The sequence below is a fragment of the Lonchura striata genome, chromosome 1A, assembly GCF_050655825.1.
Source record: "Lonchura striata isolate lonStrDom1 chromosome 1A, ASM5065582v1, whole genome shotgun sequence".
Taxonomy (NCBI): Eukaryota; Metazoa; Chordata; class Aves; order Passeriformes; family Estrildidae; genus Lonchura; species Lonchura striata.
In genome coordinates this window covers 73370439-73394749 of record NC_140741.1, presented here as the reverse complement: position 1 = coordinate 73394749, position 24311 = coordinate 73370439, and the positions used below count along the sequence as shown (strand labels likewise).

The 24311-nt window shown below is 47.5% G+C and overlaps 1 protein-coding gene across 4 annotated transcripts in view; it reads left to right on the top strand.

Moving 5' to 3' along the window:
• Positions 1-5693: 5693 nt before the first annotated feature.
• Positions 5694-24311, top strand: part of PODXL (podocalyxin like) — a 45023-nt gene continuing 26405 nt past the window's right edge. For all 4 annotated transcript variants that reach the window (XM_077783704.2, XM_077783703.2, XM_077783702.2 and 1 more), the window contains exon 1: positions 5694-5778. In XM_077783704.2, coding sequence (XP_077639830.2) covers positions 5739-5778 — 40 coding nt within the window. In that variant the 5' untranslated portion in view covers positions 5694-5738. The remainder of the gene's footprint in view (positions 5779-24311) is intronic.

Below are 24311 nucleotides of genomic sequence, written 5' to 3'. Positions count from 1 at the left end.
TGGTTTTTATTTTTTTGCTTTCCTTCCTGAAATAGCCTCTGGTGATCTTCAGCCCAAGAGTCCACAGGCTGTTGCTCACACTGTTACTCACGTCAGAGGTATCAGCCCTTCCTCTTCCTCATCTCAACCCCAAATCTGAATTCCAAACACCATTCCTTGGTGCCCAGTGGCACAAGGAGGTTGGTGACGACATTCAATAAAATCGGATTACTGGCAAGTTACATGATCCCCAGCTGGATCTCAGCCAGAGATTTTCAAGCTGTGCAGGCTTCCCTCAGTCATTTTCTGTGAGAAGAGGTAAATATTGCCAGGCTGCTTGGAGACATCAGTCAAACATTGTGACGAATCTGGACGCAGCCAAGAAGGAATTACAAGGTGCAGAAAAGATAAAACTGTCTTGGGGGATTTATCCCAGCACTGGGAAACATAAGAGCACCTCCTTCTTTATGTTTTCCTCTCCTTTGTCCAGTTTACTTCAAAACTGCAGAAGAAATAGGGTGTTTATACCCTTTGGGGAATCAGAAAAATATTTTGAGATTTCCCCAACAAGGAAATCTTGTATCATGTGGAGTCCTCCTCCTCCTCCTGAGAAGGTTTCAGCCCAGCTGACTTGCATACCTTGAAACCACTGACTCCCTGTGCTGTTCTTTCAGAGCCTTACATAAATATTTGGCTGGAACACACAGACCCAGGTAAATGTGAACCTGTGTGCAGCCACATCAATGCCAGAATTTAAAAAACACACTTGACTCACTTAAGCCCATGAGATTTTAAAATAATCATAATGTCAATAATAAATTTTAATGTAAATTCTTATTTTTGGCTCCCACTTCTCAGACAAATGTGCAGGCCATTCTCCAAAGGGTTTCCCTTCACCTTGGAGACATTCATGTTTGGAGCTGAAAGCAAAAGCCTCTACATAATTTCCTGGCTCTGTGGTTTTGGTATTTAGGAAAACCTCCAGAGCTGGGCTACTCGTGATAAAGCTCCTAGTTAGCAATGCTGCATGCCTTGGGGTGTCAAAGATTGTTTCCATCTTTCTGACAAACACCAATGCCTTTTTGACACCCCAAGAAAAGTGCCCAGTTTCCCAAATTAAGTTTGGGTTTTTTTTGTGACCTTTTCCCCAGCTGATGGATGGGATGTACTTTATCAGACACCCAGCTTTTAATCAATCATGCTAAATATCCCTTTTTTTTTTTTTTTTTTTTTTTGCAATCAGCTGCTCATGATTCATAGCCATGATCTGACACCCTCAGTAATTACCCCCTTTCCAGCAGAGGCAGATTTGGAGCCAGCATGAGTGGGAAGGCACCTGTATCCTGCAAATAATGGGAAACCTTCCTGCTGCCCTCCTGGGAAAGGAGGCTTAGCTCCATGTTTCTGGATGAATCCCTGTTTTCCAAGAAGTGGAGGCCATGCTGTTGTTTCAGCCACCGTGGTAATTGCCAGCAGCCAAGGTTTGAGGAAACAAAAGAGCGTCACGTCCAACAAGTCTGCTGAGAACTCACACGACTCCCTGTGTAAGTGCCTGGGTGCATTTTGTGGTAATTAAGAGAAAGCCTACACCCCAGATCAGCAGTCTGGAAGGCTCAGATGCTCAGGGGATGAAGCTCCATCCTCTTTGCCAAAGGACCAGCACAGCCCAGATCTGCTGATGGCTGGTGGAATTCTTCTCCTAACTCTCATGAGTTACAAACATCACACAACAAAACCAAATCCAGCCTGACTCTTCAGTGGATTTCAGACTGTTCTGTTTGCCTTAGGTTGCTGCCAAGGGAGCTCTGTTCTCTGTTATTCCCACAGAGGAGACCCAACACACCTTGGGGAAAGCCCCTTCTCCCAGGCAACGAGCCACTGGATATTTTTGCAGTGTTTTATGGACACTGGTGCCATAAACAGAGAGTCTGAGGAGCTCAACATCACCTCCCTCCTCTCTATCCTGGAATCTGCTCTGCTGAAGCAGCCCAGGTTTTTCCTTGGGCTGTCTTGGCTTAGCAGTTAACACCAAAAACTGGGAGAGAGTGTGTGCGTGTGAATGGGATCTGTTATTAAAAATATTCCTTGTGGGAGAGAAGGAACTGCCTCTCTGATGCTGGCAGGATTAATAATGTGTACCAACCCTTTCATTCATTTACTGCAACTCAAGTTTCACAGTTTTGGGTGCTGTGTAGTGCACAGTTGCATCAAGAAGAGGTGAGGCTGAACTGAGGCATCTGGAAAGTCTCTCATAATGTTAAATATAAGTTTATTATTTTTTATTTAATGTTTGCGTATTTTGGTTTTATATTAATTTAGATTTTTTTTCGTTTTTAGATATTTTTTAGGTTTTTTTAAAAAGTTGTAAATTAATTTTTTTTTTAGTTTGTGAAGATTTTAAATTTTTAAATATTTATTTCCTCTTTTTGTATTAAAAATTTTATTATATAAAAGTTAATTTTATTAAAAGTTAATTTTATATAAAAGTTAATTTTATTATATAAAAGTTAAATCAGGGAAAGAAACCTTTTCTGGGGACAATATGCAAAGCAGGGAGAGCTGAGCCAGCAAACCCAAGCATGTGCTTGTCTTCTGAAGGTGAGCTTGCATCAAGAACAAAGTCCAGCTGTAACTGAAGGGATCAAGAGAACCGTATTTAAAAAGTCATTTTTTGGGTGAAGATGTCTTTACCACCTCTGGGACCAGGCTGGGAAGGTTCTGGTTCAGCCAGAGCCAAGAAGAGGATTCAGTGCAGAGCCCTGAGTTTATTTTCAGTCTCCTCCCAGCTGCAGTGAGCACTCCTTGCCTGAACACCACAAAACAACTTTCAGTGCCTCAACACAAAACAGTGCCAAGATTTGATCATAATTTTGTCCTTCGTGCTTTTGGGTACATGGCTTCCTTTGAAGCATTCTGAAACAGGTGGAAATTTTTCCCAGAAAACATCCTGTGAAAATGTACATTCTCTGGGGGGAAGAAGAGGGGTGAGTGTTTGTGTGCAGAAGGTGATCCCAAATTAATCCCATCTCCAGATGAAAACTCCAAATAAACCCCCATCCCTGTTGAGAATCCCCAGACAAACCCAGTACGGATGAAATCCTCAAGTAACCCACACCTGGATGTGAATCTGAAATCAAACCCCAAGCTCTCATCCAGATGAAAATCCCAAATCCACCCCCATATGCTCATCCTGATAAAACTCAGGCATTTTTGCCATGCATGTAGGGATCCCAAAGAGATCCCCAATTCTGCATCCAAACAAAAATCCTAAATCCTTGTTCATGTGGGTTGGAATGCAAAATCAATTTACAAACCACCATTCAGATTAAAACTCCCCATCTTCCACAAATCTTCACCATGATAAAAACCCCCAGTCCACCCTTGGTTCCAGTGAAACCCCCAAATCACTCCTATGTAAATTGAAATACAAAATCATCCTCACTCCTCCCATTCCCAAAAAACACCCCAGATCCTCCCCAGCATCCCAAATCCAAGGAAAACCCAACCCCCCCCACACAGATGGGAACAACACATCCCCCCTCAAATGACCCACCCTGACAAAAACCCCAAATCTTTCCAGTCTTATCCTGATGAATATTCCAAGCTCCCTCCAAGCCCCTATCCCAATGGAAATTCCACATGCACTCCTAAATTGAATGTAACCCCCAAATCTCCCCATGTAATTGAAAATCCCAAATCCCTTCCCCAGATTTCCACAAATCCCCACCTGAATGAAACCCCAAAAATCCTCCCCAACCCTCCAATTCTAACAAAACCTCCAAATACCCCCATGTAGTTGAGAACCCCAAATCCCAACCCCACATCCCCATCCCAGTGAAATCCTCAAACCTCCCCATTCAGCTGACAACCCCAAATCCCAATCCAAACAAAACCCCTAAACCCTCTCCAACCTCCTAATTCCGAAGAAACCCTAAAGCCCCTCACCAAAATCCTAAAGCCCCTCTCCAACCAAATTCCTAAACCCCTTTCCAACCTCCCAACTCAAATAAAACCCCCAAATGCCTCCATGCAATTGAGAACCCCAAATCCCCCCATACCCCTATTCTAAAGAACCCCAAGCCCTCTCCAACCTCTCAGTTCCGATGAAACCCCTAAATTCCCTCCAACCTCCCAACTCCAACAAAACACCCAAATCCCTCCAAGAAGTTGAGAACCCCAAACCCCATCTCCCATACCTCCATCCTAACAAATCCTTTAAACCTTCTCCAACTTCCCAAATCCAATGAAACACCCCAAATTCCTCCATGAAGCTGAGAAGCCCAAATTTCCCTCAGACCTTGTGTCCCAATGAAGTCTCCCCCATTCCCTTTGCAGGTGCATCCCCCTCTCCTTGCTGCCCACTCTGTCCTCATCCCCATCCCATCCCCACCCATCCCCATCCCCATCCCCATCCCCATCCCCATCTCCATCCCCATCCCCATCCCCATCTCCATCTCCATCCCCATCCCCATCCCCATCCCCATTCCCATCCCCATCCCCATTCCCATCCCCATTCCCATCCCCATCCCCATTCCCATCCCCATTCCCATTCCCATCCCCATCCCCATCCCCATCCCCATCCCCATCCCCATCTCCATCCCCATCCCCATCCCCATCCCCATCCCCATCTCCATCCCCATCCCCATTCCCATCCCCATCCCCATTCCCATTGCCATCCCCATCCCCATCCCCATCCCCACCTCCATCCCATCCCCATCCCCATCCCCATCCCCAGCCCCATCCCCATCCCCATCCCCATCCCCATTCCCATTCCCATTCCCATTCCCATTCCCATCCCCATCCCCATCCCCATCCCCATCCCCATCCATTCCCATTGCCATCCCCATTCCCATCCCAATCCCCCTCCCCATCCATCCCCATTCCAATTCCCATCCCCATCCATCCCCACCTCCATCCCATCCCCATCCCCACCCATCCCCACCCATCCCACCTCCATCCCCATCCCCATCCCCATCCCCATCCCCATCCCCATCCCCATCCATTCCCATTGCCATCCCCATCCCCATCCCCATCCCCATCCCCATCTCCATCCCCATCCATCCCCATTCCAATCCCCCTCCCCACCCATCCCCATCCCCATCCCCATCCCCATCCCCATCCCTATCCCCATCCCCATCCCCATCCCCATCCCCATCCCCATCCCCATCCCCATCCCCATCCATTCCCATTGCCATCCCCATTCCCATCCCCATCCATCCCCATTCCAATCCCCCTCCCCATCCATCCCCATTCCAATTCCCATCCCCATCCATCCCCACCTCCATCCCATCCCCATCCCCATCCACCCCCATCCATCCCCACCCATCCCACCTCCATCCCCATCCATCCCCATTCCAATCCCCCTCCCCACCCATCCCCATCCCCATCCATCCCCATCCCCATCCATCCCCATTCCAATCCCTCTCCCCATCCATCCCCATCCCCATCCATCCCCATCCCCATCCCCATCCATCCCCATTCCAATCCCTCTCCCCATCCATCCCCATCCCCATCCCCATCCCCATCCCCATCCCCACCCCTCCCACCTCCATCCCACCCCGGCGCTCTCTCCCCCTTCGCCGGGGGCGGAGGCGGGGGCGGTCCGGGGCCGTTCAGCGCCTCCCCCGGCGGCGGGAGAAGGGGGGGCCGGCGGCCGGGGCCGTGGCCGGGGCCGGGGCCGGGGGAGGGAGGGCATCGCCCGCCCGCCCCGCCGGGAGAGAGCGCCGGGAGCCGCGCCGGGACGGCCGCGCCGAGGCACCATGCGGGCTGCGGGGCTGCTGCTGCCGCTGCTGCTGCTCGGTGAGTGCCGCCGCTCCGCTCCCCGCGCCTCCTTCCCCGCCTCGAGCATCCCTGTCCTCTCGCCGCGCTCCGCTTCTCCCGTTACTATTGGCGAGTTTTGGCCGAGAAGCAGCTGGGGGACGCCGGGCTTTCTGCGGCTTTATCGCGGCTTTTCTCGGAAGCCCGGGCACATCCAGCCCAACTTGGGGCCGCAGTGCTGCTTCGTTCTGCGGAGGGACCAGCCGAGCCTCCAGCTCTGCCCGCCCGCATCCCGCTCCCCAAACTCCCCAAGCCCCCCAAGCCCCCCAAGCTCGGGGGCTCGGGCTCGTGGGAGAGCGCCGCGCTTCTCACCGCACTTTTTGGGGTCCCATCGAGCCGGGGCGGGGGGCTTTGGGCTGTTCTTGCAGTGGTCCAGGTGCTGCACCCGCGGAACGGGAGTGGGAGATGGCGCGGGAGAGGATGGGGAATGCTGCTGGAGACAGCGGTTCCCTGGTGGGAGTTGGGAAAAGGTGAAACTGGAGAATCCTGGGGAGGTTTGGGCGTGGAAGCGGTTCGGGGGTGCTGCGGTAGTGTTGGGGTCAGGGTGAGGTTTGATGGAGTGGGAGTTGTGGTTCTCTGCTGCTGTGTTTGGTTGGAGAGGTGGCCATAAACCACATGGAAAAGTAGCAGGGAAAGGAAACGCACTGATGCTTTCCAGAGTGAATAAAGGTTAGGGAGGAGAGGTGCATTTCTTCCTTGTAATCAGGGAAGGTGGGGGAGATGAGAAAATAAAATAAAATAAAATAAAAAGTAAAATCCTGCTCCAACTCATGGCTCTCTGAAGAGCCTCTGCAGAGATGAAATGTGCTTTTATCCAAGGTAACAAAAGCTGGGGGATGCTCCGGAGGTAAAAGCACAAGTGGAGGCAGGGCCCTGGGGATTTAACTCTGGGGTGAATTCCCAGAGGTCTCACTCAAATCTCTGCCTGCTCCTTGTTTTTCCTGTTTCTCTTGGGACTCACGGGTTTGGTGGGCGAGCAGGTGTAAACCCCCACTTGTCCCTGATGCCAACACGGGATTTAAAAGAGATTTTCCTTCCCATTAAAATTCAGGAAGCCCTGAGCATCATTAACACTGGCATAAAGTAGGAGCTGTTCATGCAATTTTTCTTGTGCTGGCCAGAATTTAGCTGAGTTTAGCTGAATTTGACTTCTCAGAAGGTTTTGTTCTGTTTTCCAAAATGAGGTGACAAACACACTGGGACTGGGACAAAACGGGCTCATAGTGGGAGTGGGGACAGTGTGGGGGACCTGTTTCTATAACACTCTGAAATGACCCTATTACATCTTTCTCAAAAATTAATTGGTTAAATTCTTCACAACAGTGCTTTCTGCTATTCATTGCTGCTCTTAAATTTTGAAATAAGCTCCTTAGAGATGCTTTTATGTTGCTCCCTGGGTATTGGAACCAGGATTTTCTTCCTTAGGGGCCAAGATAGGCTTCCCTATTTGCTGAGTGTTAGGGCTCAGAGTCCCAGCAGTGCTTAACTCCAAAACTGGAATCTGCCCTGGTCATCCGAGTTCCTCAAAGCCTAAAATTCATCATTTTTTCCCCTTCCTCCTTAAATGGGAAGAAGAAGTTGGGTTTGTAAGTGAAGCTGTAGTATTTTGGGTATCTTAGGAATTAATGATTGGGATGGAGCCTGCATGATTTGCTGTGTTTAAATTGGATGCGAAATGAGAGTTAGGGATTTCAGAGCTGGTTTTTGGAAGGTGACAATTTCTGTGTGTGGGGCAGAGCAGGATCAGCCCAAGGTTGCTGAAGTTTTTAAAAGCAGCACTCTGGGGTACAGCAATTTCCTTAGAACTACTGACTTCCAGGTTTGTACATCCCAATCCCCTGATTTTGCAGATTCCTCTTTATATCCTTGCTTAAATCAGAAGAGCACAGCCAGTGTGTACAAGAGATGCAGCAAATACAGCATTAGGCAAAAAACATCTTTAAATTCCACCAGCCGGAGAGAGGCTCACAGTTACCCATTACAGCATCTTCACGGGATATTTTATTTCATTTATTCCTTCTCCACATTGCATCTTGTATTCCCACTGACGGTCTGATAGGAAAATTGCATCAGGAAGAGACAAAAAATACTTTTTATTCCCAGGGGATTCAAAAAGCCGCAGCTCAAACCTGTCCTGGGGACAAAAAAAGGCAGGAAGGGTTTTTACCGGAGATCAAGCACGGAGCTCAAAGCAAACCACAGACTGATGGGTTGGAAATCCTTGTTGCCAAAACACCGATTTTCATTCCCAAAGCTGAATTCCCAGGCTACCTTCCCAGTACTGAGAGTTCCCTGGTACTGGGATTTCATGTTTGCTGAAAAGCTGTCAGAGATGTGCATTAAAAAAAAAACAACAACAAAACAACAAAACAACAAAACAACAAACAAACATTTTATCCATTGTATACTAATCCTGACACGAGCAGGGCGTCTCCAGGAGGAGAGAAAAAAGATGTTTAACCAGAGGGGTTTAGAATCAGCATCAAAGCAGAGAGGCTCTTCTAAGATATTTTGTCTCGGAGGAACTTTGATAAGACTTTTGCCATTTTAGCCGTGCTAAACCTTCGATTCCCCACACGGACGGAGTAACACTACCCCGGGGGCTGTTTGGGAGGCTTAATTAAAGTGTTGTTTGTAAATTACTTGAAGATTCCTGGGTGAAAGGAACTGGAACCGTGCAATATACTGATTTAATTCCAGGGAATCGCTGTAAAGGCTTGTGAGGAGGGTGATCATTCATGCTGGCTGGAAATATCTGCTCTCAGCATTTACAGGGAGGCTGGGGTAGCACTTTGGTTATTGCATTCCTTATAAAACATGTATTTTGCCTTTTCATCTGCACTTCTAAAAGGTCTAAACAGGGAGTTTAGTCAAAAAGGTCTAAACAATTTCACCAGCATGAGTTCTGGGGTGGTTTTTTGGAACTGGGGGAGGTCATTTACAGCCAGTGAGGATCCCTCTGGCTGCGCTGTGCCCCCATGATGCTGCGGGTTTTATTTATCTGTGAGATAAATAAATTTCTATTATTAATTTATATTATTATTGATTTATTAATATAATATATATTTATTTATCTGTGAGAGCAGAGAGGAGCTGTTGGGGTTTAGGAACCCTAAATTTGCCCCTTTATCTATGATGCTGCTCTGGGTAGCCCGTTTGCTGTGTTCCCAAGGACCCACCACATTGGTGGCAAAAGCACAAGTGGAGGCAGGGCCCTGGGGATTTAACTCTGGGGTGAATTCCCAGAGGTCTCACTCAAATCTCTGCCTGCTCCTTGTTTTTCCTGTTTCTCTTGGGACTCATGGGTTTGGTGGGCGAGCAGGTGTAAACCCCCACCTGTCCCTGATGCCAACACGGGATTTAAAAGAGATTTTCCTTCCCATTAAAATTCAGGAAGCCCTGAGCATCATTAACACTGGCATAAAGTAGGAGCTGTTCGTGCAATTTTTCTTGTGCTGGCCAGAATTTAGCTGAGTTTAGCTGAATTTGACTTCTCAGGAGGTTTTGTTCTGTTTTCCAAAATGTGGTGATAAACACACTGGGACTGGGACAAAACGGGCTCATAGTGGGAGTGGGGACAGTGTGGGGGACCTGTTTCTATAACACTCTGAAATGATCCTATTACATCTTTCTCAAAAATTAATTGGTTAAGTCCCTCACAACAGTGTTTTCTGCTTTTTGTTGCTGCTCTTAAATTTTGAATAAGCTCCTAGTGATGCTTTTATGCTGCTCCCTGGCTATTAGAACAGCCAGCGTGTACAAGAGATGCAGTAAATTAGGCAAAAAACACCTTTAAATTCCACGCAGATCCCCCTGAAGCCCTGTAGAGCTGGGGATGGGGTGAGTGGGGTTTTATCCTTACAGGGTGATGCTCCGAGGAGGTGAGACCCTGCTGTGACATCTGCCTGTGCTGCAGGGGCTCAAACCCCAAGCTCAGGTGCCTTCAGCAGCTTCATCTCCAGGGGGTGCAGGCAGGGTGATGCCTGTAGCAAACCCCCCTGTGGATGTGCAGGAATTCCTCCCTCCCTGCTGCTGAGCTGCTGGGGAGTGACACTTGGAAAGGTGCAGGTGGTGAGTCTGAGCGTGCACCTGACCTCCAGCGTTGTTCCCAGCCTGACACCACTCCTGCACGAGCAGGAACCACCCCCAGCTCTGCCCAGAGCAGAAGGAGAGGGTTTGAACCCTGCAGGAATCCGGGTGGCCTGGTTGGGTCTATTCCCCACGTGTGAAATGTCACCAGCCTCTCCAGGGCTCCTGCCAGCTTCCTGCTCCTCAGCCTGTTTACGTGCTCAGCTCCTTCCACAACTGGCCCATCTCCACCTAAGGATGTTGTTCCTGAATTCTTGCAATGCCTGCCCTTTCCTTCACAGAGAGAACCTGAGCAAACTTTGCTTTTTTTTTTTTTTAATATATTTGTTTTTTCTCCTTTCCTACTCTCTACGCAATGCACTCAGCCATCTGGCATTTCTTGTTCTCCAGCTACCTGTGCTCAGTCCACTGCCACCCCCATGGCTTTGCCAAATATTCCACGTTGCAGAGAGAAGCTCCTTTAGGCTTGGAATTGCCAAACAGATCCATGAAGTGTTTCACTTGCAGTTTGTGAGGCCACCCTGATTCTCCATTTGGGTCTTCCAGGTCCTTTGGGGATGTGCCATCCATTTCCCCCAAAAACCTCTCTGTTGGCATTTGGGCTTAATAAAAAAAAAAAAAAAAAAAAAAAAAAAAAAAAACCTTATTTATTTTTTTCTCTGAACTGCCTGGTGGGGTGGTGTCCCACACCCCAGAGTGAGGGTGTTTCCTCCAGTGCTTTGTTGTTTGGGAGGTTTGGGGACAGTTTATCTGAGGTTCATTGGGTTTAAGCGATCTCATTATATACTTGTTTTTGTGCTAGGCTGAAGCCTTGCAGTGTTTTGCTCTGGGGGGCCTTTAGGAATACACAGATCCACTGCAAACAGGCAGGAGGGATGTGCTCTGCCCATATCACAGCTCCAGAGGTGCTCAGCCACTGGGGATATCCAAAATGATGTTAATTTTTATGCTAAAAAACCCTGTCTGGGAAGGCAGACAGAGCTGGGGAGAAACAGATAATCTTCCTTGTTACTGTACGAAAACCATATAAGATTATTTTTTTCAGCTGTAAACTGAAGAGGTGAAATGCTGTTTAAAGAACTGGCTGTGGTGGAGTTCCTCTCTCTGTTTTTCAAATGTTTGGTGGCAAGACTGTGCAGTGAGTGGTCAGGGATGGGGGTGATGCACTCAGCTGGGGCTGCTGTGGTACAAATAGCATCGAGAAGAGTTCAAAAGTGTAGATGTGGTGCTTAGGGACGTGGTTTAGTGGGAGGCCTGGCATGTTAGCTTAATGGATCTAATGTTCCTAGAGGTATTTTCCTACTAATGATTTCATAATTCCATGGGCAGGGACACCTCCTACTATCCCAGGTTGCTCCAAGCCCCATCCAACCTGGCCTTGGACACTTCCAGGGATCCAGGGGCAGCCACAGCTTCTCTGGGCACCCTGTGCCAGGGCCTCACCCTCCTCACAGTGAAACTGAGGTTCCTTCAAAGATGACTAAACCTGTTTCAAGTTACCTGCTGGCTCTGAATTGCAAATCATGCTGGAAATAGTGGGAATTGGTGGGAGTCTTGGAAAATGCCAATAGTAACTTTCATGCCTTTGGGGAGTGCAGAGTTCTGTGGTGGCTTATTTAGGGTGACTTTTTGAGGGTTACGTGCCCATATACATTTGATTTGAGCTGTTGTGTGTCTTAGAGCCAGCCTTTGGCACTGAATATTGCTGAAATCTTTTGAGAACCAGAAAATGTCAGGATACCCTAAAGAGAAAAAAACCCCTTTCTCCTTCAAGAAATGAAATTGATGCCTTGAGAAGGCTGACCTAGAACAGAGACTAGATGGAGCTAAAGAATAAAATGGAGGGTAAAGAATAATAAAGAATTTATTAGGAGGCTTCAACAGATCCACCTTGGGCAGCACCAGAGCTCAGCCAGGGCTGCACCCAAATGAACCAAAATGGCCCCAAAATGCACGAGCGCTCCCGGGGGCTCTCCCTGGGATCAGTTCTGCTCCATTGGCACCTTGGAGTTCATTCCCAATTCCAGCTCCAGCCCATCAGTCCCACCCTGCTTGTTTTTCTCTCTCCAGCCCACGGTGTTTGTGCTCCTGGGCTGAGATTTGGATCATTTGTCCTTGGTGCCCAGCTGGAGCAGGAATTGTTTTGTGTCCCTGCTCTGTGCACAGAGATCACCATCCCATAATGTGAAGCTCAGACCCACACACTAAAGCAGCTCAGAATGTGAAAAATACAAAAGCCAAAACCTGAGCCATCATTTCCCCCCTGAAAGCCAAAACCTGAAGCATCAAAGCGAAGCTGCTCAAACGCCAAAGGCACCAACATCCTTCATTACTCATCTGCCTGTTGGGTCCCAGGTCTTGCTGATGAAAGTTTTCTCACTACCAGATGTTCCTTTTTAGCAAATCTTTGTATCCCTGCAGCTCTGCATGTCTCAGGCACCTTTTCTGCCCCATAAATAACGTGTGGCTCACGCCTCGCTTGGCCGCGGGCCAGGCGCTCTCAGCAGACACCGGCGACAGTTTGGTGACAAAGCATTGCAAGGACACAAGGAGAATTCAAACAACTTATTAAAATCAACTCAGTGTGGTGTCTCAGCACCCAGCAGAGAGAGGGAGGGAGAAGGAACAGGAGCAAACCTTTATTTTGGGCAGTGGGAATTCCAGCACTGCTGGAACATCTACTTTTGGATGTGCATCCAAAAAGAGCAGCAGAGGGAAGGGAACAGGCCAGGCTGAGATTTGGCTTTCAGCAAGGCTCCACTGGTGAATAACATCCAAAATTCTGTGTCTTGGGGCTGGGGGGCAGCAGGAAGGGGATGGGTTCTAGTTTGGACAAACTGGGATGACTGGACTTGAGGAGGAAGGGAAAACTGGGAGTCACAGTGTGACTCTTCTGCTTTTTCTTCTCACTGAGGGAAGGGCATGGAGGTTCAGATATTTTTGTAAGGTGTTTAAGGTTGAAGCTGAGTTATGCTTGAATCCAGCTGTGTCTTCTGAAGGCAATTCAGAAGTGTCTTGGGATGATTTGTCTACTAGAGATGCTTGTTTCCATAAACGTTCCCCAGCATGGTCTGATGTTGCACCAAAAATATCCAGGACCTGCCCCTGGAAACACTTAAAACACTTACATTGTGTAACACTGAGTGTATGTGTTCAAAAATGTAAAAAAAAACCTGGTTTTGGAATTTGGATGAACTTCTTGCTGGTGGGTCAGGAGTGCACCCTAAAGGCTGCAAAATGAACAGGCAAATAAAAAGAATATGGTCCTTGGGTTCAAAAACCAAATCTGTGCTTGTCAGGTGCAGGACAGATCCTTAGAAATAAGCAGAGGTGGGGTCTGTGTTAAAGGCTCCTCCAAAACTGAAAAGGTAATTTTTTTCTTTCTGAGTCGGTTCCATTTTAGATGTTGCTTTGAGGTCTGGTTCATATCCTTATCATCCTGAATAAAAAATTGATTAATCCAGTGGCTTTTTCTCCATTTCACAGGCTCTGTGTGCAGGGAGCTTTGGTCTTAGGCCACATGGCAGATGAGGGTGGTGAAAGGGGAAGGAAGGTAATTTTGCAGTAGAAGAGTAAGGCCTCAGTTATTAATGGCAAAGGCTGAAATTTTCTCTCTCAGCCTTAATTGATTTTGGTAAATTTAACTGGAGGAGGAGGTAGAAATTGGCTTAGAAATTAAGCTCTAATACTTAAATATGTATTAGATCTATTGTAGAGTAATGAGGAGACAGCCTTGTTAGACCTTTTATTCTAAGCAGCTTCTGCTGAATACAGGCAAAGAGAAAAATACCCAATTTCTAACTTGGACAAAGGGGACTTGAAAGGCTCTTCAGAAAGGCTTGGAGAAACTATTTTTGAGAAAGTGCTTCTTTGAAACCTAATAGCAAGGACCACTTTTTTTTCCCCCCTCCTCCCTGGAGTCTAAAGGCAGGAGGGCAAGATAAGACATTCCACCACGTAGGCAAATAGGCAAAAAAAAAAAAAAAAAAAAAAAAAAAAAAGAGAAAAGTTTAAATGATACTGCTGCAGGCTGTGGAAAGTGGAGAGCTCTCAGGGTGACTATTATGTGCTGCTTATCAAAACACTGTGAGCTCTGACTGTGAGAAAAAGCAGAGTAATTTAAGAGATGCTCTGTGCCAGCATGGATCTGGTTAGCAGTGGTTATACTGGAACAACATCAAGTAACCAAGGTCCTCGAGATATATCTAATATCTATATCTAATCTAGATCTATCTATATGTATCTGTAGCCACATTAAATAAGCAATAAAGTTGTCCTCATTGGACATTTCTAATTTATCAAGCAACAGAAGAAATGTTTAAAGCACAGGTAAGGGGAGCAAGTTTTTTACCACGTACTGAGTCAGTTGATAAGGAGCAGCCTCAAAGCAGGTTGTGATTGCAGAACTCCAAATCAGTATTCTCATCATGCATTTGTTTTTGCAGCCATCACTCCCTGCTGGCGATCAGGTTCGGTTTTGGAGCCTGAAGGAATAAAAATAACAAATAAACAAACAAGAATTTGTTCTTGTGGGTTTCTCTTGGCAAAGGGGAGAAAGTAGCAATGCTCAGTAAAAGCAGAAAACAGCCTCCTCCTGTTTTATTTTCTTTTTTGTTGGCTTTTTCCTCCTAACACTGGTCTCATTTTCAGATGGATCAGCAGCCTGATCTGGTCTGACAAATGCTAAGAAGTGTTTGTGCTCTGCACTGCCTCATTCGAAGAGCACATAAATTTATACCAAATCACAGCACTGCCATAAACACCCCGAAATCCTGTGCAGCACAGAAAAGCTGTGAAACCTGTGCTGCAAATGGGAGGAACCAGCAATTCTGGGGCTGCCAGAAATCCTGATCCAACTGAGAGACAACCAGGACAAAATATAAAAAATGGGACAGGGCAATTTTGAAAGCTGTGAAGCCAGAGAGCAAAATTCCCAGCCCTGAGCACAAATTTCAACCAGTGCAGGAGTTAACCTCCTCATCACCTCCACTTCTCAGGGTCATTCTCATACCAAAAAGCCAAGGAGATCTCTCTGACATAAAGAATAAATTTTCCTGTCCTGTACAGTGTGTGGAATGCTATGGAAAAAGAAAGTTTAGAGATCAATACAACACCCTATTATAGACAATTATTTTGTCTCCTTAAAATTTCCCCAGCTGGCTAAAATAAGCCCTCAAGGCTCTCAGTCCATGTGGTTTTGTGGGCTTCTAAGACAGTTCCTGCCCACGAATGGCACCAATAAATCTCTATTAACTGCATTCAACAGGAGAATGATCTTTTTTTTCTCATTAAAGCTTCACAAAGGGTTCAAAACCTCAGTTTATGGCAGGGTGCTTTGATTTAAATTGATGTGGCTTAAATTATGAATTTTAATAATGACTTAAAATACAGAAGGAGAAAGTAATAATTTGAATGATTTGGTTTTTATCATGTTTTTCATTTACAATTCGTAGCTATATCCCTTGAGCAGGGCAGATTCTCCTCATTGTAAAACTTTTTTGATTTACAGCCCACTCTTGCCTTTCAACTGTGTTTTCTAACCAGGTTGGCACATTCTGAGCATATTTGTTGAAGGACTTTTATAGCCTGAGACCTCTCTATTTTGCTCTCTAATTTATGCATCTCTGGAGTCATCCTTGGCAATGATGAATAAAAACTAATTTAGGGTTTATTGGTGGAAATCACTCTTTGCTTGTCGGGGAAATTTCTGTTAAACTGACAAATGCAAAAGAGCATTTACAATTCCTTTAAGATACATCAAATAACCGAGGACCTGGGTACCACATGCAATAAACTTTTCAACAAACTTTTCAGTTCAGTGCTAAGCAATTCAGTGAGCAAATCTCCAGCGTCGATCTGTGATGGAGTTAGTGACTGAAATGAATTGTTCTGTGTCCCTCGAGGGTTTCAAATAAACAGGAGTCATTCTCTTAAAATTCACTTTTACTGTTTAAAACAGGAGAGGAAACAATTTTATTTTTCAGCTGCCAATTTCCAGTTGTTTGCATAGCTTGGAATTAACTGTTGGTGGAGCAGCTGAATATGTTTCTCCTTGTCTTGGAGAGGGAATTTCAACTTTTGACTGTCTAACTGACTGTCCCTGCTGAATGTCTGGATACCCTGGACATCTGCCCATAGTGTAAGCAGAAAGCAATTAAAGAGAAGCAAAAATTAATGAGCCTTCCTTTAATTGGCTGCCCTGTTTTTGTCTCACATCCAAATCCAGCCCCACTTAGTGCTGAAAAGCTGAGTTCCCCAAGTGCCATGGGTGTCCTGGTTGGGTATGGTCTCACTGCAATATATTTAATGTTCTTTTTGGTGCTAGATTAAAAAATCTGATTTCCCAAAAATTAGGAAGAGATTTAGCCTTGATGGATTGTGGCCCATTCCCCTCATCCAGCCTGTTCTGATGCATCCCCTTTGCTGATCCAACATGAGAGCATTTTCCCCAGCAAGCTTGGCAAATAAAACTTTGCTCTTTAAAGCAACAGGGGGAAGAAAAAGAAGGAAATTAAAACAATCCTGAGGTGATTGTGATTGCCACTCCTGCCATCACTGCTTTGCACAAAGCCATTCCAGTGAGAGGATGCATCTGCTTCTGCTGCAACACATCAGTTTAGGCTGATAAAGGTCTCTGAAAAGCTGAAGTTTGACCCAGCTCAAGGTGGGGGATGCACTAACAGACCCTGGGCAGCTCCTGCAGCCCTCACTGTGCATTTCCTTAGTCCAAATCTCTCTCAGGCTCTTGGGAGGAACAGCATCCCACGATGGCTGTGCTCCTGAGGTCTTCCATGGCGAGTGGTTATCAAAACCTGGCCTGTAATTCACCATCTCACCCCCAGACATTATTTTCTGGGGAGTTTTCCAGCCAGGAGAAGGTCAGTAGTGGAGGGGGTGGTGTTAAGGAATTCCTAATGAGGACAAGGATGGGTGATACAACCCGCACTGTTGGCTGCCCAGGGAAGAACAAAACCTGTCACCCATCCCTGTCCACGCTCCCCATTCCAGATTTCTCCAAATCACAGCTTCAGTTGCTGGGGGTGATTTAGGGCAGCCAGTTTGGGGAGGGTGGGGTGGGGAAAGCTTTTATTCTGCCAAAGGAAGTGGCTCAAGCAGGGTGGAGTGGTGGGAGGGTGGTGAAAAGTAGAAATGTGAGGCTGGGTTGGTGGCAGGAGAAACAGGGGATGTCATGATCACTGCGTGCACTCATGAATGCCCTTTGCAGAGGGTTGGGGAGGGAAACACGGGAGGCCCAAACTGATGGGTTGAGAAAGCAAAGAGATGGTTTTCTGCTTTAAAAAATTCCACCACTTTGTGTGTTCCTATTACTGCACCTGGCCACAGGCAGCTGATAGCTGCACCTGGTAAAATTTGGGGCCTTTAAAGGAGTTTGGATGTCACAGAAAAACCTCAAGGGAGCAGTGATCTTCCTCCCTGATCATGTTAGAAATGAAAATTCCAGCATTTTGTCAGCATCCTTGATGGAAGCAAAGTGACCTGGCCCCACCACCAGCTCCTGCAGGAGTCTCTGTATTTAATCCCTGGCCAGCACAGAGGCTTTCAGCATTGCAGGACATGCCATGGACAATTGGATGGGTGCAGAGCTCCAGCACGGTGGTTACTGCTGAGAAATTCATGGGGGCACTGTGGAGATTGGGTTATTTTGGACCAGACCCAAAGCCAAGCTCTGGAGTGGTCCCACTGCCTACAGCTCTCCCTTATCTCCGCCGTGTTCTCACACAGAAAAATCCCACTGCCAACCCTGATAAAATACTGCAAAGGGGGAAAAAAAATAAAATAAATCAGAAAACCATCAAAAGAAGCTTGGTGTGCCTTGGGGGTTTGATGGGGAGCACTGGGGGGACAGCCATGCCGAAGGAATGCCGGCTATTCCGGGCTGTGTTTGTGTTTGAGCAGGAGGAGGAGGAGGATGAGGAGGAGGAGGGTTGCTGCTCCACGCTTTTTCTGCCGTGAGAGCTTTTTGCATGTCTGGCAGGACAACTCCAATCTGATTAGGAGGGGGCTCGCTGTGGGGGCAGAGCAGCGATGGGGGATGGATGCAAAGCTGCTTTCCCAGGAGCAGCGGCTGGCTGGGGGATGCCATGAGCCCAGCTGCCATTTTCGGGAGGGTTCCCTTCTAATCCAAGCCCAGAAGCAATTGTGGGGCAGGGTTTATTGTGGGAACCCAGGGCTTCCCTCTGGCTGCCCCGGCAGGTCTGGGACCCTGGCAGGGGTCAGGAACCCCCCTGGACAGAGCCCCCAGAGACACTGTCTGTGATCTCTGTCCATGGAAAAGAGTTTTCAATCTCACAGGATGAATTACAAGCTCTGAGTGTTTGATAGAAGGAATAATTAAGTGTGGCACGGGTGCAGAAGTAAAATTTTAGGATTCTAGATGAGGGGTCCAAAGGGCACAAGATGGAGGAAATTGGGTGTGTCTTGTCCTTTTTCTCCTTCTTCATGCCCTCCATGTCTCACTGTGGTGTTGGCATTTTTCTGTTGGTTCAGGCTGGGGACACACTGTCCAACGTAGGTGACAGATATTGGCACGTTCTTGTAAATCCAGCCCAGGGAGTTTCTGGTATTTAATGTTTGTCACATCCCACTGAGGGCAGAGCCCCACACGCTGCCCTGCAGGACAGAGCTGGGCAGGGCAGCAGAACATGTGAGAGATAAACAGAATAAACAACCTGGAAACCAGCACAGACCAATTATGGCTTCTGCTTTGGCAGTGGGGCTGACAGACAGAGACTTTCTACAATCTCAGAATCATCAATAGCCCAGATTCCGACAGTTTATCTCTGTCTTGGCTGGTCAGATTGGTACCCTGAGGTGCTGGAAGAGGAGTGTTGATAAAGTGGGTGGCTGAGGAGGAGCAGCACAAGGAAGCCTCAGCAGGGGAGCTGCCTTTGAAGCTGGATTTTGGGATCCCACTTTACTTATTTATTTATCTCTTTATTTACTCCCATCCTGAAGGCTAGCACTCATCACAGTGAGGGGGAGGGTAAGAAAAGTGCAGCCCATGAGCTGTTCCTGCAAGGATTTCATCTCTGAGCAGAGGCATTCGTCCCACAGAGGGACAGGAGAGAGAAGGGGCAGTAAGATTTTGTCTCTGCTCAAATCTGACAAGATCAGATGCTCACAGCCTACATCTGAGGAAATTAGAAGCATTCCTGCCTCAGGAGTTTATTTCTTAGGGGATTTTTTTTAGAAAGGAAATAGAGGAAATATTTATTAGAGTTTGTTTCTGGGATCTTCAGATCTCTCAGCTCCTGTTTTAAGCACCAAGACTATTCCTTGCTGAGATGTACAATTGTGCCTGCAGAAAGAATTTCCATTTTTCTTCTCACAAAAGGCAAGAAATAGCTTGTTACAGGAACTTGGTGCCACCTGCATCTCACAGGATACCCCAATGCCAAAGAGTTGCAAATTTTCCCAGTCTGTTCAAGCTATGGCTGTTGCCATGAAACTGCCAAGACTGGGGAAAGAAGGAGCCCTCTGCTTGATAATCTAGATTATGAGTAAGGAATTTGTTCTGTAGTAATAAGGATCAGCTTTTGGATCTGATTGGATTTGGGTTTGAGCTATCTTCCCAGGGGTGAGGGCCTAGCATCCAAAAGTCCTGATGCTGTAACTCATCTCCATCACACATTTGGGCTGCCCTCCAAGCATCAGGGTGAGGGTTAGGGTTTGCAAGAATGGGGTTTGCTCTACACTTTGCTTTTCTCCAACACTGTTTCTGCTCCTGTTTGGGAGAGCTGATTTGAACCCTGCAGCAGCACAGGACTTGGCCATCTGCTGCATCATCCTTAGTCCCAAAATGCAGTGCCCTGATTCCAGTATATATTCTATTTATTTGGCTGCTCTGTGCAGAAACTGTTTCTGTGCAGAAACTTCCTGGGCAAAGGACCTGCTGCTGTTGGTTTGTATCATTTGAGTAATTCAGCCTCTCATTAGTGACTCTGTGGCCCACATTGAGAGGTCTGGGCACTGGGAGGGACTGGTGATGGAGAAGCAGAGCAATTCTAGGCCAGGTTGAGTGGAGCTCTGGTCTAGTGGGAGGTGTCCCTGCCCATGGCAGGAGGGCTGAAATGAGATGATCCTCTAGGTCCCTTCAAACCCAGATTATTCTGTGATTCTGTGATGATTCTGTGCCAGCCACCAGGGTCAGGAGCATGCCTGCACCACAGAGCAGCGTCTGCAGTACACAGGCTTGCAAGTTGTTAATTATCTAAAGCAATCAGTGGCTAAGAATTTAAAGCAAAAACAACAATCAAATACTGAGAATTATCAATGAGCACTGCTAGAAGCTTTTGATGGCTCAGCTCTTTCTTGCCTCCATGGTCAGCAGGCTCAGGGCTTGATTTCTGAGTGCTGTCCAGCAGCATTTTATCCAATTATAATTTCCAGAGATGTCAGGATGAGATGGGGCTCAGGGCAATGAGGGTATTTTTGCACAGCTGACTGTGCTTCTCCAAATGCACATTTGAAATGTGTGTGTGGATTTTTCAGCTCTATCCTGCCTAGCTGCAATCAGGGCTGCTGTTTTCAGGTAGTTTTGGCAGCAAAGCCATGCTTTGATTTGGCCAGGGATCACTTGCAAACATGCCAGGAATGTTCTTGCAGCTGCAGCCTTCACCAGAGCAGGGGCTCCACCTGCTCTGCCCAGCTCCAGGATTGCAACCAGCAGCACCCACTGAATCCCAGCTCAGTACCCCCTCTCCTCTGCTCTGCTGGTGGCTTTCTGTGGGTCCTATCATGTCCCTGCCCTCTCCTCCCATCTCAAATCCCACCATGACTCCAGCTCAGTTTCCTAAAAGAAATGCCCAAGCTCACATGTCAGGGTTTCTCAACTGAGCCCAAAGCAGGACCCCAGGAGCAGAGGAATTGGGATATTATCTTCAAGCCCAGCCCCACAGCTCCCTCCTGTACCCAGAGCTGTGGATCCCCTCCAAGGTGAGAACTCAACCTGGTATTTGCAGCTCTCTTAGGAGAAAGAGGAGGATGATTAGCAGCAGGGAGGGGATGCAGCTCCTTCTTCCTTCCTGCTTCCTTTGCTCCCTTCCCTTGCCCTGACACAGCCTTCCCTGTGGCACAGCCTCCAGGCACTGCCCTGGAGAGAAGGATTTGATGGCAGGGAGGTGTTTTGGTGGCAGGGAGATGTCAGCAAAGCCTGTGAGCTCAAAAGGTGGCATGGACAGGCTCTGTTCCATCCAGACCACCCTGGGTGCAGATGCTGTAAGCTTTGCTTTCCTCTAGATAACATTTGGGTTTTTCCTCCCTGACCAGCAGATCTCTTTGTGCTCAAACTCACTACCTGTCCAGGGAGTTTTTGGAGTGATGATTATGACCCTTGTTGTGTGCTGTATTGTTTTTTCATATGTTACTTTTTTTCTGTTGGAGTTTCTCAGCACGCAACCACGCCATTGAAACCTACTGTGTGCAAAGCGTTGCATCCCCAGCCCAGTGACATCCCACAACTTCCCATGCTCTTCTGCTCAGCTGCAACCACGCAGGAATCTCACTCCTTGCTGGGCTGCTGGGTGGACAACATTGTTCCCCTATTGAGTCATTAACAATGAGGTCATTGGGCTGGAAAGACAATGTCATTCAGCAGCCAAGAACCCAGCTGGCTGATCCCGGTTGTGTCTCATCTCCTATGACAAAGCCACTTTTAATTGACTAATTAAAGCTTTTGCAGGCTCCATCTTGGAAGGGATGACCAAAATAGACATTGTTCTTTGTCAGCATTAAGTCAGGCCAGTTGGCTGATTATGAAGCGAGACCTTTCTTCCTTCTCCACTTTGCCACTTGCTGTGCAGGCCTTAATTCCTGGTCCTGGCAATGGGAAAAACTCCTCAGAGATATCCCACCATGTCTTACAGAGCAAGCTGTTTGAATGAGGCCCCGAGGATGTCAAGATCCCATCCAAAGCCCACTCGAGCCACTTTGGGATGTCCTCTCTGCGTTGCCGTCACACCTTTTGTTGGACACTTGATATTTTGGGTGCCCAGCTCCTGTAGGAGTTTGATATTGCAGCCAAAGCCACGGCATTGGGGTGCTCCCATACCCTGTAGGCCTCACAAGGACAATTTGATCCACTGGCTGTGGGCCAGGGGCATTTTTCTTTCCTTTCTGGGCCATCTTTCCCTTTAGGTACTTTTTGGGTGGTGCAGTGCGGGTGGAAAGCAGGGACAAGTCCGAGCACTGGCAAGAGATGTGCCCACAGTAAATCCCTGCTTCCCTCAGCTGACTGCTCCTGCACTGCCAGGACCCTCACCACCCTCTGAGTGAAGATGTTTTCAGCCCTGAGACCAGTGGCCACTTCTACTCTTTGCATTTCTTGCTGTCACTGCCACTCTGAGTTATACCACCCCAAAACCTGAGAACAAATGTGCCCTGAGGGACTCCACAGGACAAACGCTGTTTCGTGCAGCTACCATGAAACGTTCAGGGTTATTTTAGCCTGCAGTGTGATTGTCCCAAATCAGATTTATCTCCTTTTTGCTGCCCAGGCCCTGCTGAGCAGGAACGCTGGGTGTGTGTTTACCAGGGCCGGTGTCCCAGCCCTAAAGCACAGCAGCCGCTTCTTTTGAAGAACACACAAAGCAAGGAAGAGGAGCAATTGTTTGGGAGGAAGTTGAACCATAATGTAATAGACTCCCATGGGATTTACTATTAGTAATTATTTGTATTGCTCTGGCACATAACCAAGGTTGGGGCCCCGGTTAGAAAGGTGCTGGATCAGCCTGCAGATGAAGGTAGCTCTTCTGTCCAAAATCTGTCCACTCTTGCAGGTACAGATGGGGAAACTGAGGCAGGGAGAGGTTGACGAGGGTTGTTTTGGAGAGTTGTGCTCAGCAAGGAGGTGAGCCAGCACACAGTGCTTACAGGAGCATCCTTCCTCTCTGGGGGTGAATCCTAGAACATGGAATTGCAAAATGGTTTGGGTGGGAAGGAATTTTAAAGACCATCTCATTCCACCCCCCTGCCATGGGCAGGGATACCTTTCTCTGGATCAGGTTGCTCAAATCCCATCCAAGCTGGCCTTGGACACGTCCTCTAGTTGTGCTGCTTCTTGTTCCACCTAAAAGGCCATTGGGTACCAAATATGCTGTGCTGGAGGGTCCTGCCCTGGGACAGCACTGCAAAAGTTATTTTCTCACTGTCTGTGCCTTTAATAACTGATTTCTGTGAACATGTATGTTATTTTAAGGAGGGGAGGAACAGGAGCTATCAAAGAACACAAATTCTTCAAATGGAAACTGAGTCCCACTTCTCCTGAAAAATAAACAACAAAACAAAAAGCTAAAATGGATTTATCTTTCAGTAAAACGGACCATTTCAGGAGAGTTAAATAATGAGGCAATTACGAATTTGCCAACAATAGAAGCTGATCAGATTACACGAGCCTGTAAAACCAGGGCCCTGTAAAGCCAGATCGTCACCGGAGCCATTTGGTGGGAAAGAAACTCAGTGCCAGACAGTCTTTAAATAGTTTTGAATAAGAGGGAGGGTTGGCTGTGTCCTTCCCTTCCGAGGCTCTCCCCACCTAAAGAATAGCCCCGAGCCTCCTGCCAAGTCCAGTGTGTCCTGTCCATGCCCGAAGGCTCCTCTCACAGCCCAGTATATAAATATATGTAGGTGCTCATGCAATGTGTATATATAGAGCTTCCCAATTATCTGGGAAGACCCCACCCTGAGGGAGGTGTGGGTGTGGAACTGGAGGGAAAAAAAAAAAAAAAAAAAAAGGTGGGACCCAAAATAGCATCGACACACAAAGGATCCCAAGGAAATGTGGAGCTCTCCTCACGGCATGGACAGGAAATCTCTGGGCTGCTGGCTCGGTAACCCCGGCTAGCCAAGGTCATGGGGGACTGATTGTGGTGGAGGGACGGATCCTGACATCCATCTTCTGCAAAAATCGTGGGATGAGGGGTGTGAGGGGGAAGCTTTTATGTCAGTGATGATTTGCAGGTTGTCCCAGATGTGCCTGCAGAGGAATCTGTCTCCAGCACACCCTGAAAGAGAAAGTAAAGTAGACAGAACTGGGGAGGATGTTTAACCAGGAATCACTCAAAATTTTACTTAGAGAAGTTTGAGGGCATCACCAGTGCCTCTTGGAGGTGGCTTCTATGTCACTTGGAATTGCTTGTGTCTTTCACATCACATTAGAGTGTCAATAAACCAAAGATCTCAGAATCACAGAGTATCACCAGCTGGAAGGGACCCACAAGGATTATGCACTTCAAGATATTTTAGGTCATCCTCTTTGGGCTCATCCTGGCCTGTGTGAGATGGACTGGGGGAGGCAACGTGACTTGCCACTCGGAAAAGTAAATTTGCTGGCTGGAGGGCGTAAATTTGGGCTGATTTGTGACTCATCAGAGGTGCTGGGTGCACAAAGGAGGGTGAGGCTCTGGGCC